Source organism: Pteropus medius, unplaced genomic scaffold (assembly GCF_902729225.1).
Source record: "Pteropus medius unplaced genomic scaffold, Ma_sr-lr_union100, whole genome shotgun sequence".
In the NCBI taxonomy this organism is placed as follows: domain Eukaryota; kingdom Metazoa; phylum Chordata; class Mammalia; order Chiroptera; family Pteropodidae; genus Pteropus; species Pteropus medius.
The window spans coordinates 8,890,631-8,905,615 of NW_024353517.1; the positions used below are offsets into that span (position 1 = coordinate 8,890,631).

Below are 14,985 nucleotides of genomic sequence, written 5' to 3' on the forward strand. Positions count from 1 at the left end.
GCTTCTCAAATGTTAATATGCATATAAATTAATTGAGGATTTTCTTTAAAATCAGATTCTGATTCAATAGACCTACAGTAAAGATCAAAATACTGCAGTTCTAAAAAGCTAGTTTTCAAACCACATTTTGCTTATCAAGAGCCTAAATCAATGGTTCCCAAACACTACTGCATCTGGGTTCTTAAAAACTACCTATATCTCTCTTCTACCTCAACATTCTGATGTAACTGGTATGGGCTGCAACCCAGGCATGAGGATATTCAAAAAGCATATGCCAGATGAATCTAATGTGCAGCAAAGTTTGTGAAACTACTACAAGGCCCAAATTCAGTCAAAGCTATTCAGATTATGCACCAGCTCAAATCTTCGAGGCAATATTAATTACCATGGGACATAAAGATCACTGAAATTAGATCATGATTTGATTGCTAGGCCAATTGTTTTATTTTCCTCTTCTTTATCCTCAATGACAGGAAGTAATGCAAAGCAATAAGTAAGGAAGCAAAAGAAAAATCTTATTTGTAAATAACTGAAGTTCAACTTCCTGGAGATTGTGGACAAGTGTTCTAAGGAAGATTTTTAAATGTTAGAGGTAATAAGAAGTTTGTCAAATGCCAGTGACAGGATTCAAAATTAATTGAACCATTTAGATTTTTTTTCTGAGATGGAGAACTCTTGAACTTTCAACTGAATCATGCTGTAACTCTTTGAAAAAGAGCTTCCAGTTGAAAAAATAATTATATGTACTTACATTTGAGAATGCCTTCCTAGAAATAGATTTGAATTTGTTGCGGAAGGAAGTTTGTAGATGACAGAGTCAAGTATAAAAGATGTACCAATTTGAAGAGGATACGGATACACTCCTCTTAACACACTCTTTTTTCTTCTATAATAAAAATTTTAAGTTAGCTACAGCTTTTAGCTGTGCTATTTGCATCAACTTAGAAAACGAGGCCAATAAATAAAAATTGAAGCCATTCTTTATGTGATCACTACCTGGCTAATTCAGCTTTGTTAAGGTAGTTCAAGAACTAACACATAAGAACTTTCATCGTCTTTTGCCTGAAGTAATTATGGTACCTCTGCAAAATGACCATAATATTGGCTTGGGGCAAAATACTTCATTGCTTTCTGGTCAGTGCTGTGATTTATGTCTATGTCACTGTTATTTGGATAGGCATAGAAGTTCTGGCCTGATTCTTCTCAGATATATTTCTTAGATTCTTTCTCCTTTCGGAACTCCCAAGGCTGGCAGAATAGCTAGAACTCTACTTCTGTCGGTCTGTGATATAAACCACTTGGAACTTTGAGTGACATGTAGCATATTTTATGGGCAAAGAAGGGAAATAAAAATTTATTGCTAAGAGTTACGTCCTCTTTATTATGGACCAGGAATTAGTACATCAATTAGAGACAAAAATGTTACAAGAATCCTTGCCAAAAAAAAAACCAGTTTAATAACTAAATAGCAGGAGTCATCTAACCATGCACACACACACACACACACACAAAACTTTCATAGTAAAATGATATTCTCTCTGTCGGTCATTAATTTTGCATTCCAGAAATATTTTATCAACTAGAATGTTACAGAACTCTATGAGTTAAGGTTGACATCTCATTTTAAAATGAATTCTACAAAAGAGGTAATAAATATATGCCTCAAGTATATTTATAGACATGGATTTCCTCCTATATATACATAATTGTTAGTCAAAGAAATGCCCATCAGAGAATCATGAGAATTTGTCTAAACTGAAATTGCCAGTCTGAATCCATGTCAATTCAGTTATTTTCACACACAAAATGCTTACCTAGGTTCAAATACTTACCTCTACTAATTAAATACTTAAAATACTTTATGAAACATATACCTGCTTTCATTCAACACTCCAGTTTTATTAATCAGCCCCAAAATAGGTAACCCACCACCACTCCCTAATCCTGAGCACATTACCACAATGACTGACATTCCTGGTTTAAAAATAAAACCTTATTTCAAATATAGCTTCTCGAGTTCTGGGTAATGAATATAGTTTCATGAAAGTTGACATCATTTTTTCTGATTTCACCAGAATTAAATACATCCAGTATTCCTACTGGATATCTGACCACATCACTCAAGGCTCTTGTAACCTGGTGGGCGTTTTAAGGGGGAGGAAGAGGAGGAGAAAGAGGAGGAGGAAGAAGAGACCTGCATAGATGGAGTTAAACCCAAAGGATATCCAATCTTACAATTTTAATAGCCATTTTGTTTATGTGTGTTAAATATGCCATCAGAAGTTGATTTTTACAGTTTATTTCCCAGTTAGTATGTGTACATTATACAGAATTGCTTAGGAGAAGTATATCAATATAAACATGTCCAGAACTTAGACATGTATATATTATGCTTGAGAGCCAAGCAGTACTCCGATACACTGTTCTTCTTAGAGGTCAGTTCTAACGCACACTGTTTCAAATAGACCCAATTTCTCTGCTGATATACATGTATTGAAAATGCAGTAGGATGTGGTCATACACACCCAGAAATACCATCCTCATGGGGTGGGGGTGGAGAAATCCAAAAATTTTTTATAGCAATGCATTATTGGATATCAGATACAAACGCGCCTGCCAGCAGTCCTAAAGCAAATAAAATATATTTATTTGAGCCCATCCATTCTACAGAAAAGAAACTGCTCTACCAACGCATCTCTCCTCTCCCACCATCTAAAGACTCTCCTCCCCACCCAAAAAGATAAAAGATAAAAGAACTCATTACACTTCACTACGCAACTGATGGAGTATTAAACACTGTCTTCCAAGCTGTGGGAGTTAAAAGAAGTCCCCTTCCTGCCTCACTTCCCCGGTGCTGCAACGGACATAGCATCTCCTCCTATCGACCTAGTATGATGCTCGCTCCCCAAGCACTGCAGTCCCCTAGCTGAGGACTGCCCTGGCCACACGCACATGCAGCGGGAAGTCCCCTGATGGGGTTAGCCACATACCTTTGCTCTCCATTTCGGTCCCTTTCGAGTGCTGGGAAGTTCAATGGAAGTTGGCCGGAAGATGTGGGCCCGCTTCAGATTCCCAAATCTGGGAAGCCAATCTGACGATTTCGCCCGTACTTCCTTCCTTCCCCTCAGGCTTCCTGAAAGATGAGATTTCTTAAATCTTGAAGCTGCAATCAGCCACCAAAGGACACTTAGCAGCAGCATCAGCAGCAGCAGCAGCAGTAGCAGCAGCAGCAGCAGCAGCAGCAGCAGATTGCCTCTACGGGGGATAGACTGCTACGCACATCTGGTTTTGAAATGCATGCACTGTGCCCACTCGGATTTTTTATTTTTTATTTTTATTATTTTACCTGGGTCCGGAAGCTGCAAGCAGGAGCTGTCCTCCAAACGTGGTGCTGCAGGTGTAGTGACAGATCATCCCACTTTGCTCTCAGGATGTACAGCAGATTTGCATGGGCGCTGGCACGCATGCGCAGGGCATCCCTCCTCCCCTTTTCACCGCCTCTCGCTCCCCCTCCCACTCCCCTCACTTCGCTTTTCTCCCCAATACGGTCCTCAGTTATCCCTGCTGAAGAGCTGTAGCATTCGGTCACAGAGAATGGCTGCTAAAAATAAACGCTGGACTGGATTTCTTTTGCAAACTAGAAAATGGATTGGATTGGGATTGTGCATTAGTCCCATACGCTGTTCCAGGATGGATTACAGAAACCTTAGAGGAGACTAAATTCCCCGAGCTAGGTATGGTTTTATTTAGAAGGCAGAAGGGAAAGAAGAGGAGGGAATTTAAGAGTCCTGTTTAATGATTATAATTTGGGTTGCTCTTCTTAGCTGCTGCAGTAACTTTCCAGGTGTATGCTTCCCCTCTCCTCTACCCACTTCCCGCACTGGCTTTATATATGTCTTTGCATTCCTGTATTTGTTTTGGTTTGGTTTTTCGGGGATGGGCTGGGAATAATACTCCTGAAGCTACCAAAGGTCAATATTCTCTCGCTTCTTTGCTACTCAGACTTGAGTTTTCTTGCCTCCCTAACATCCCTTTGGCCTCCACCCCAAAACTTCTATGAACAGACTCCAAGGCTTGGAAAGTTCTCCAAACAAAGCGATTGAGGACATTTTAGGTGCTCTTTTTAGCCTCTTTCCAACAATAAACTAAAACTCAGAGTCTCAAAAGGTGGAGAGGCACCTTATTGATAATAAGTACTTTAAAGCTGTATACATAATAGTTTTTATGGAGGTGCAGAGGAAGTGTTTTTAATGTATAAAGCTCTAGAGAAGGACAGACACAAAGGCAAAAATCTCTTGGGCAGTTAAATAGCTTTAGGAATACTACTTTCATGTCAAAATATTTTTAAAGCCCGCACTATATGTAGCTTATCTAAAAATTGTTTAATAGCAAAAAAAAAAGTGTGTATGTACTACCTTTTTTCTTTCAGTAATCTAAATTCTCCTGAGAGTATATTCTGTCCTTGAGAACAGTCTTATTCTCAGGCATAAAAACAAATCTAGAAAACTCTATTTCTTAGAAATGGCTAAGGAGAGAGACATGCAGATTAGACACACACTCCAGGTTACACTAAGATCTCTTCACAGTAGACTTCTAATCCCAGTTTTCAAAACACTGAAATGTAATAAAATGTACTCCCAACAAGAAATCTGAGGCTGACTATAATTCAATTTTCTGGTGATTCAGAAGGCATCCTGGGATTTTCCAATGCCTTAAGGTCTTGATTACAAATATTAATCATGACGGTTCAGCCAGACTTGGACATTTATTAGTGGAGGACTCCTGTTGATGAACTGCGTGGTTCGCCAAAGCCTGTCTCTATGCAGGAATTAAAACACTGGAGTATGAGATGACAGCAGTCACAATCTAGAGACTGCTAACCTTTACACTCTCCAGTTGCGTACCCAAGTAAATATTTGGAATAATCACAAAACTCAAGATTTCTTTAAAATTTGATAGGTTTAGGAAGTAGGTTAAAGATCACAGTAGAGTTATTCCTTAGGAACAATAGTCTATTTCATTGGCATAAATAACTTCTGCTCCCAACACTGAACCCCATTACATGCTCTTACCCTCTCAAAAGTTTTAGGAAAGAAAAAAGATACCTTTAGAGTCAATCTATAGACAGGCCCTTAATATTTATTATTTGACAGATGGAGAGACAGAGAGGACACTTCATAAAGGTCTTACAGTGGAGCAGAATCAGGCTCAGAACCTGAGAGTCTTGCCTCACAGGCAGAGGCGATCCATCTACTTCAGGATGATTTCTTATTTCACTACCTCCCCATTATCTACAGTGAACAAGAACAGGGAAAGCCTCTTAATTCATGAATTTTCATTATTTTTATTAATAACTTTAAAAACCCAGGTGCTTTATTAAGTAGGAAATAAATCAAATTTAATACAAAATCTGTGGTCTGACATTCAAGACCTTTCTGTTATCTAGATCCAGACTACCTTTTAAGTCTTAGCCAAGCTTAACTCTTAGACAATATTTGCCACATTCTAAGCAAACCTGAAGATGTTCCCTTTCCATACTTTTACTTATATAATCATCCTTGGAATATCTTCATCTCCTTACACCACTAACACAAATGTTTACATATCCAAGTCTTATATTTTCTCAATATTCAACTTTTTTAAACCAACAAGAACTAAAAAGAAATCCTGATCTAACCAGCCAAAAAAAAAAAAAAAAAAAAAATCAACTAAAATTGCATCTCATTCCTATAATCTTCCCTGATCCTTTCAATTTGAAAACATTCTCCATTATAAACAGCAATACTGTTATATCTTTACCTCTTACAACATCTATTACTTTCTACTTTGCATTACAATTATTTATGTACATATCTCATTCCCATTCCCCATCCTTACTAAAATATAGGTTCCTGATTCATCTTTGTAGTGTACAGAGTATCTTGAATATAGGAAACAATAATAAATGTTTGATGCAGTAATAATATTTAGTATACATGTTTTTGTATATATGACATTGACTGCAGACACTATGATAACTAGTAATGATGATAATAATATTGAACTAACACTACTAAGAGTTTACTAGGTACCAGCCACTATTATAAGTAGTCCAAATGTTTTAATTAATTTCATTTTCAGAAAATTCTACGTAGTTAGTACTATTATTATCTGTACTTTAAAGATGAGCAACCAGAGGTGCAGAGAGGTTAAAGTATAAATAAAACATGATCTCTGTCCTACAGAAACATAAAGCTTATTAAGGGTGATAGAAACATAAATAATTTTTTTAAATATGTTAAAGGCATAAGATAGAGATCATCACAGGTGGAGTGGGAGGGCAGAAGAAGTTAGGCAGTTAGCCAGCCTGTAGGTTTAAAGAATTAGAGGCTAGAAGCCTTCATGTTTCTTCCTTTAAAAAAAAGATATGGGTCTGCTCGCTCACCACCACACTACCAAAGTGAGAGAGGATAAATTATTGGCCCTATTAATCATACTACACAATTGAGTCAGAGTAGCACCACCAACATTGACACTCCAGCCTAATTTTGGTTAATCCATGTAATTGATTAGCTACATGTATATATTCAGATTCTCTAGCTTTAGCTCCTACTAGAATGTACAGAAACAATACAAATGATTGGGATTAGTTAACAGCAATGTATTAGATTATAATGAACAATTTAAGGAGCCTTGATAATATGTCAAATCAATTACCAGCCCACATAGACTTTTTTCCATATACTCACTCTGTTCTTTCAGAGGTACTGAATATAAATTGAAAAGAATTTGTGACCTTTTATTTGTGCCCAATTATTTTCTTACTATTCATCTTTTATAATTGGATAATGTATTATTAAAAAATAACAACTGACCATTTAGAACTATTGTTGGTGATGATAATGAGATCAACTCACCATGACAAATGAACATATTCACTGTAAGAAATAAGAAGTGATAGCTCCCAATCTCTACTGAGGCTGTCAGTTCCAAACTGTCACCAGAATGTAAGCTCCACAAAGACAAAGACCATGTCCATTTGTTAGCTATTGTATCTCCAGCATCTAGGACAGTGTGTGGAACTTAGGAGGTTTTATTTAATACCTGAAGAGTAAATGACTTTAATGAAATAAAGCTTTTCCTATGGCCATAAAGCCAGTTCACTTGACAAGTGAGAAGCTTCAATCAGCAATCCTAATGATATAAACAGGATCATAAGTAACCTACAAAAGGCAGCAGATTTGTTATCACAAGGCAGTTAACAAATGTGTTTAGTGTTTACTCTTGGGCAAAAACCATAAAATATCAGGCCTAGGTTGAAGTATTTCTTAAGCAGGCTAATATGTGGGCTACGTCTTCACAAAGCGTCTAGGGGCTTAGAAGAAATTAATTATAGAAGAAAAATAAAGAACATGACAAAAATTTCTAAGAAAAAAAATGATGAATCAATGTGGCAAGCCATGTAAGAATGATAATACTGTAGAGATTGGGTAGCATCCCTCAGAGAGCCAACTTACCTTGATTACCTACCATGTGTGAGGTTTTTATTGTCTTCTTGGGTGAGGGTGAAATAACAGCCTTCCTAAGAAGAAAATGGTAACTGATAAAGTATCAGTAGAAATGATTCAGGTTGCAGGTACAGAATAGTCTATAAAAGATGGTAAATGGCAGAAGAGAATGCAGGTCATCTGGGTGTATTTTGCCAAGGAATCACCGTGGTTTAACTGTGATTTCTCTGGAGGCTGTTAAGGGTCTAAAGAGACTTGCAGAATGGTGAGGCAGAGTAATGATGCATAGGTAAGGCATCTGGATGCCAACTGACAAATATTTTTGACATTTTTTTGTTAAGGACCTTGTCCACTTGATAATAGTAGAGATTTGTACACAAGCTATCAACTGACAGTTTCAAAGCCCATCTGTTACACTGGCATAATGCCTACTTAAAATGGAGTGTGCCAATCTCATTAATGTTTAGGTGCCAAGTAGACACAGATTGAAATAATCAGTCCAAACACAATACTGGGAAAAAATACTTTTGAATCAATTGCCCCCTTTCACTCTGGAGATAAGAAATAGCATGGCAAAATGACATGCAAAAGTAATTTCTTGAATCTGGTAAGGATCATTATGAAGATCAATGCAATCTTTGAGTTCTTAATGGTAAGAGTAGACCAAATGTTTTTGTCTAAAGATGCACCATTAAAATGCTGCCTCAAAGGAATGTAGACATTTGTAATAAAGCCATTTCCTCACCCCATACTTTTTCCTGCCCCTCCAAATGTCAAATACATGGACGTTTAACATATTTTTTTTCTGGTATAAATAGCACACGAATAAGTAGTTCTAAAAAAGTACACAAATATAACCAAAGTATGTCATTAATTTATTTAATAAATATTTATTGAGAACCTACTATTTGCCTGATACTATTCTAGGTGGTGGTTATAGCAGTAATTTATGGACTCATGGTGTTTACATTGCAGTTTCATACCTAGAAGAAACTTCATAAATCTTGTAGTCCAAACATTTTTTACAGAAAAAGAATTGAGTTGAGGCCCAAAGTGGGGAAAAAACAACTTTTTCCCAAGTCAAATGGCAAATTACAAACAAGATTAGGAGTTAAGTGTGCTGATCCCCATTCCCTTACAGCTTTCTCCATAATGGCACACACACTACGTGCATTCTTTGGTTGGAGGACTTATATCATTTGTATTACACTGCAAACTGTTATTTCAGAACTCTATTCATTTCACTTGGTAAATACTACCGGAAGTTCTTGTTGGAGGTCTGAAAAATGGTAACTATACTAAGCATATTGCCAGCAATAAACGCCTCCATAATGTGTTCTATGTAATGCCTGATTGATGTGGCACAAGTATATCATTTGTGTGATAAATAATAACAAAAGTTTCTTTCACTACCAGTGCTCTTAGTTGGTGAAAATATTTCTGACTTATGTTTATATTCAAATTCCCATTCACTTAGTCGCTGTGGCTACCCAGGCGAAGTAAAATGCAGAAATGAAGCAATTAGCCATGTTACTAGTGCCAAAAACCCTGCTATTAAAAAAAGAGGAAAAAATTAATGAGTAATTTCAGCCAACTGAAATTAAATAACAGCAAAAGAATACAATAGCATAATGGATCCCACAGGTGTATTAACCCAAGGGCATTATTAACAAGAACTTGGAGGTTCATGACCAATTGTGGATAATACTGACACTCTACAATTTACAAACACACACACACACACACACACACACACACACACACACAATGGATTTTTTAATTTGCTATCTTTAAAAAAAAAGTATTTCCAGAATTTTTTACAGTCTTTTTCCTCTTTAATCATTTTACCCCACTGAGATGACTCTACTGGAATAGCCATTAAGGAAGCAAAGACCAGGGTTGTAGAGGTGGAATCAAAACTGCTGCTCTGCATAGAGGGTTCTCTTGTGTACTGATTTCTAGATCGTGAGGTTTTGAGAGCATGATGCTGCTGATGTTCCCATGCCCTCTCTCAGTCTGTTACCAATTTAAAATACTGATTTTAAATTTATGCCTATATATTATGATTGGCAAACCTCTCATTCAGCCTACCTAATCCTTTCTAAATTCATTCAACAAACATTTTTTCCTTCTCTAGAGAATTGCAAGGTATTAATAATTTATAATTAATACTGGTTATAAGAGGATATTGGGTAGGGTTGACGCTTAATCCTGGTTTATTCCTCTGTAAAAGAAAGGAGTTTGACAAAACAGTCTGTTAGGCCCCTTCCGGCCCTAACACTAGGAGTTTCTATATGTGGACCACAGCATCACTTCTCGTTGGATAGCAGACTAGTTCTTAGCTATCACATAGGATGTCACATTCTTTTTGGCATCAGTGTCAGAGCTCAAAGGGCCACTAGGGCTCTGCCCAACTCCTTCAGTTTATGTATCAGAAACCTGAGGCCTGTGGAGTGGAAGACTCTTAGATCTGAACTTGGAATTGCTTGAATCCAAAGTCGGTCCTTTTAACCATTATCATATAGTTTCCTTATTCCTTATTTCAGTGAAGTACATGAGTACAAAACTAAGTTGAAGTGAAGCAAGTGCTGTCTACTAGGCTCCATTAATGCCATTCATCCGCTGAATAAAGAATTACATGCCACATAAAAATAGTCTCCTTCTACCTGCATCACTGCCCATTTCTCCCCTAATCTTTTCACTTGTTTCTTTTGTTTTCACCCTCTGCATCATGCCAACAACACAAGTTGGTAGATAATTCAATGCCGTAATAATAAAGGAGGATAAACTCAGTTTCATAGAGCTATAGGATTGGATAGAAATCTTGGGCTCACTCTTTCTCAGATTATTCTTCAAAATCCAGTTAAAACATGCCCCAAGAAACCTCTGAATCATCATAGTATTTTCAGTATTTTTTATTCATGTCTATTATTTATTAATATGTATGTCTCTCTATAAAGGTGGGGTATTCCTATCACATAACAGAGTTCTCAGAGCATAGTAGGCATGCAGTAATTATACTCTTAATGAATTAATGAATCGATCAGTGAGTGACGAATGAAGGTCCAGATTGTTCCTAAACCATTCAATTCAGTTTATTCCTTCATTCATTATACCCCAGGTACAAATAAAAGTGAGCTTTGAATAGCAGTGTTTGTTCTACACCAGATCTAGTACTGAGTCCCTCAACATTGCCCATTAACTTGCTTTATTCTTGTTCTTTTCTGAGTTTCCAGGTTGGAGAAACAAAGGTCTCCACTGTTGTATTCTTAGACTTGAGTTTTCTTCATTTCTTCTCTCTTTATTTCTTCTCCCTCTGGCCTTGGGATTTCCCATCCCCCTAACTGCGCCTGCTTGCTCATGCTCTCTTCCTCTCTCCTTCCCTTCTTCCCTCCCTCTCTCTCTCTGTCACACACACACACACACACACACACACACACACACTCTCTCTCTCTCTTACATTAACAGTTTCTCTGCTTGGCTCCAAGGACTTCCATGGAGCTGAATCAGCATCTTCACTCAGTCAAGGAAAAATGATTTGGACAAAGGAATGCATGAATGATAAATATTTCATGGATTTTAATTTTCCAGTTCCAAGTCCTGAATATAACTAAATGTTACTGTTTGATCCTTTTACTCATGGCCTTAAGTTTTGTCCCAGTTACTATTTCTCCTTTTAAGCAGGGAACTTAAAACACCTCAATTCTTGGTTTTCTCCCTGAATAGGTTTTTCTTTCCTCTCTTAAGTGAGATGTTAGCTTCCATTGTTAAATATAGCAATCGTCTATTAAGAATCCTCCCAGAATACATAGAGCCACTCTACCTTTCTAATAATGAATGTGGTGTTTTCTCAACTCAACATAAGTTAGAGAAGCACATTTAAAAAGATGATGTATTCTTGCAGGATACATTACTGTGTATTTGTAAAACCTATTTCCACATTGATGCATGTGCCAAATCATTTGCTATTATTGCATTCAGCAATATTTGCTCTAGATAATAGTGCTAAAATACTAATGTCTTGTAACTGCAGAAAGCAGACATTTTGGGGCAGCATAGATGAAGATGGGAGAATCACCAACAGAATAGTGTCTTTCCATGCTTGAGTTTTGTTTCTTAATTATTTTAAAAGGTATATATTATGCAACGAATATCACCTATGCCCTGAATGGAGAACTGGGAGAGTCTGAATGCAACCAGAATGAAAGGCAATTGAAAAAAATGACATAGTTTATCTATCTTAATGATAAACTGAAAATCCGAATTTAGAAGAGATACCAACACTGAGATGAAATGTGTATAGAATTAGCTTAAGCATCTTCCTTTGAATTATATATCCAATAAGATTAAAATGGCACCATTTTATCACTCCAGTATAATTGCTAAGAGAGGGAAATGACTTGTTCTTGTGTGGCATCATTTATCAAAAGGACAGAGTGACAATGTAGGAACTCAAATTTCTTTCTCGAGCTGAAGGTACCCTCTAGAAACTATTTTAAGATACTTGGATAGTTTATATTTATTTATATCACGGATCCCATACATTGTATTTAGCAAACATCTTAATTTTTGTCTAACATCATACTGGTGCTTTATATCCACTATCTTATTAAAGCCTCATAATAACACTGATAAGGAACCAAGGCTCCAAGAAGATCTACTATTTGCCCAAAACGCACAGCGAGTGAGCTATAGAATTAGAAACCCAACTAGTCACTTTCAGAATTTACACGTTTGGTCTTTGAGAAATGCCTTAAGATGTGTTCTTGGTAGGTAAGACATCTTCTACTACTAGCATTTACATAAACCAGTGCCACAGGAACTCAAGAGAAAAAGTGTATTTCTTTACCAGTTAGAGAAGGGGCAAGAGACCCTGAAGAGTGAAAAAGCTCATCCAGTGAAGAAAAGACAGCCATTTGGGGCAGAAGTTTCACATTCAACTCAAGTGGAGAGAGAATGTACAACAGATTTGAGGTAAAGAACTAGCCTGATGTTGCTGGAGTGGAAAGAAGGGGAAAAGGAAAGCTGAATTGAGGATGAGGCCTTAACACTCCCAGGACGCCCATTAGAACATGGCCATTACCATATCTGAGGGGCCAATTTTAATTTCTGCCCCAGTAGCCTTGACCATTTCAGGTAGTATTTATAATGTTGGAGAAGAGGAGTTGCCTGGCGGAAGGGCCTTCAGTGTAACTTATTTACATCCGTTTGAGCCTTTGGCATGCCCCCCGCCCCCTGGACTTAGCATTGACTGTCTTCACGTTTATTTGATCTACCAGACTTAGCTATTTGACTGCAAAGACTGAACTCACACATATATTTTTCCCCAGACCTACTCTTTTCAGTTCAGCAACTTTGAGGGTCCAACCTTGTGCAGTTGTTGAGACTGCACAAAAGAAATCTTTGCCAAACACAAACTTAGAGCTTCATCCTTTGACCTCACCACTCAGCAATTTGATTCGGGATTCTTTCTCTTTACCTTGCCACCAGCTTTGCATGTGACTAGCATTTAATCACCTCCTTAATCAGCATGATGCAAGATCCAACTTTTGACCTCCCAGCTGTGCTTTTATCTCTCTTCCTTAACTCCATGAATTCTAGAACGACCTTCAGGTTAGCAGACTTTCCAGCTCTACCTCTCCCAGGGCATCTGCTCCCACAAAACTTTCATTGGCTTACCTCTCCCATTTGCCCTGCTCTAGAGGCATGGTCAAAAGAGCATTTGACACAGAGCCTAAAAAGTGATGGCACAATTTATTTACCATTTACTCTATATTCTTTGCCCTTTGTATCTATTATTTCAAATCCTTACAACTCTTCAAGTTTGTGAATGATTATTACTAAGGGTAAAATTAAATAAAGCTAACAAAAGTAGTTGAACTTTTTATGTGGTTGGAATCAGTAATCATGGTAAACTGAATCTCAACAGCTCTCTCCCATTGCAATTTCTAACGTTAACTTTTTCCATTTATTTCTCTTTAATTTTTAATATGTTACTGCTACAATAAACAGGAAAAATTGCTTAATTTGAATGCTCATGAAATCATGCTGAGAAATGAAAAATATCCTGAATGTCTATGCTCAGGAGAACTAAAGTAGGATAAATATTACCAAGTAATTGAACTCTTATTATTCTCAAGAACATGCTACTATATGGACTCATTTATCAAAGCACTTTGGTAAATATTTAAATGAGCCATTGTAAAATTTTATGTCATGGAAGGACATCATCATTTCTATATTTTCTCAGCTCTTGGGATTGTCAATAGATCTCAGTTAAGCCACCAGATCTTTTTAATACTTGTTTATCTTTGAGAAATGGTATGATATGTATTCAAAATTACTATTTGGTAAAAAGCTAGGCACTCTGCTATACTAATTTTGCTTATTTTTAAAATTTAAAACTATGCTTAATTTGTATTCTCAAGTCAGTCAACAAAGGTTATCATTAGCAGCAGTGGTTTTCTCAACTGAGCCTAGAAGGAATTTCCTGCTACATTTCCAGCCCCATGTTTCACCTCACTCCATGCTTATCCTTCTCTCCAACCATGAGCTTCCCATTGTTGCACTTTGTCCATTCATCTGTGCTGCTTTCCCTGCCTGTGTAGACCTCATGTCCCCTTTTCTTTCTAGCTCACTCCAAATTCATCACAAGTGTCGGCCCCTCCAGGGAGCTTTCTCATATTCTCCTCTGTGATTTGATGCTTCTTGCCCTGGTCTCTTATAGAACCCTAAACATTTCTCTTTCATGACACAAACCGCTGGATGACTTTAGGTCTCCCCTTTCAGACTTTAACCTTTGTGAGGAAAAGTACCACGAAATTATATGCACAATATCTAGCACAATGCAAAACACCTAAAAGACAATAATAAATATTAGTTGAAAGCAGGAAAGGGGTGGAAGGGATTTTCCTGAAGGAAAATTGAGGCCTACAGCAGGTATGAGACTTACCCAACATCACAAATCTGAAGCAGAGTCACTGTAGAATTGCATCCGGGGCTGTGTCTAATCTACTATTCTCTGACTGTCACTAGTTTGGGGCTCTGGGCATTTTAGAAAGACTGAAGCCATATATACAAAGATGTATAAATATTCATTTGATGAACTTAAGGATTTGAAACAGAAATGTTTAAACTTAAAAGTGAAAGTGAATACATTACTTTGACGAAAACTAGACAACTAGGTAAATATACCAGTTCCTAAATCACTGAAATAAATTGAAGTGAAGAACAAGAGGAAACTACTTTAGAAATATACCTATATATTTATCCATATTTAAACCAGGGAGAAAGGCGATTCTGTGATTCAAAGGAATATAGTCAAAAGGAAGATAAAGGAGTTTTCTTCTTTTATCTGGTCTCATCCAAGCCAAAATATTATTTATCAAAATAAAACTAATGACCCATATGATTATTAAGTTTCTAGGGCTGTTTTGCCTAAGGCAAGAAAAATATTCCTGGTATTCACATCAAATTCCAACTAAAGTAGTAGTTGGAA

At 36.9% G+C, this 14,985-nt stretch overlaps 1 protein-coding gene across 1 annotated transcript in view; it reads right to left on the reverse strand.

The window, feature by feature from the left end:
• Nucleotides 1-3,481, reverse strand: part of FGF12 (fibroblast growth factor 12) — a 479,181-nt gene extending 475,700 nt beyond the window's left edge. The window contains exons 1-2 of the mRNA XM_039850756.1: nucleotides 3,347-3,481; nucleotides 2,991-3,133 (exon numbers count right to left, since the gene is read on the reverse strand). Of these exons, the coding sequence (XP_039706690.1) occupies nucleotides 2,991-3,003 (13 nt within the window). The 5' untranslated portion in view covers nucleotides 3,004-3,133; nucleotides 3,347-3,481. The remainder of the gene's footprint in view (nucleotides 1-2,990; nucleotides 3,134-3,346) is intronic.
• Between the last annotated feature and the right edge of the window lie 11,504 nt (nucleotides 3,482-14,985).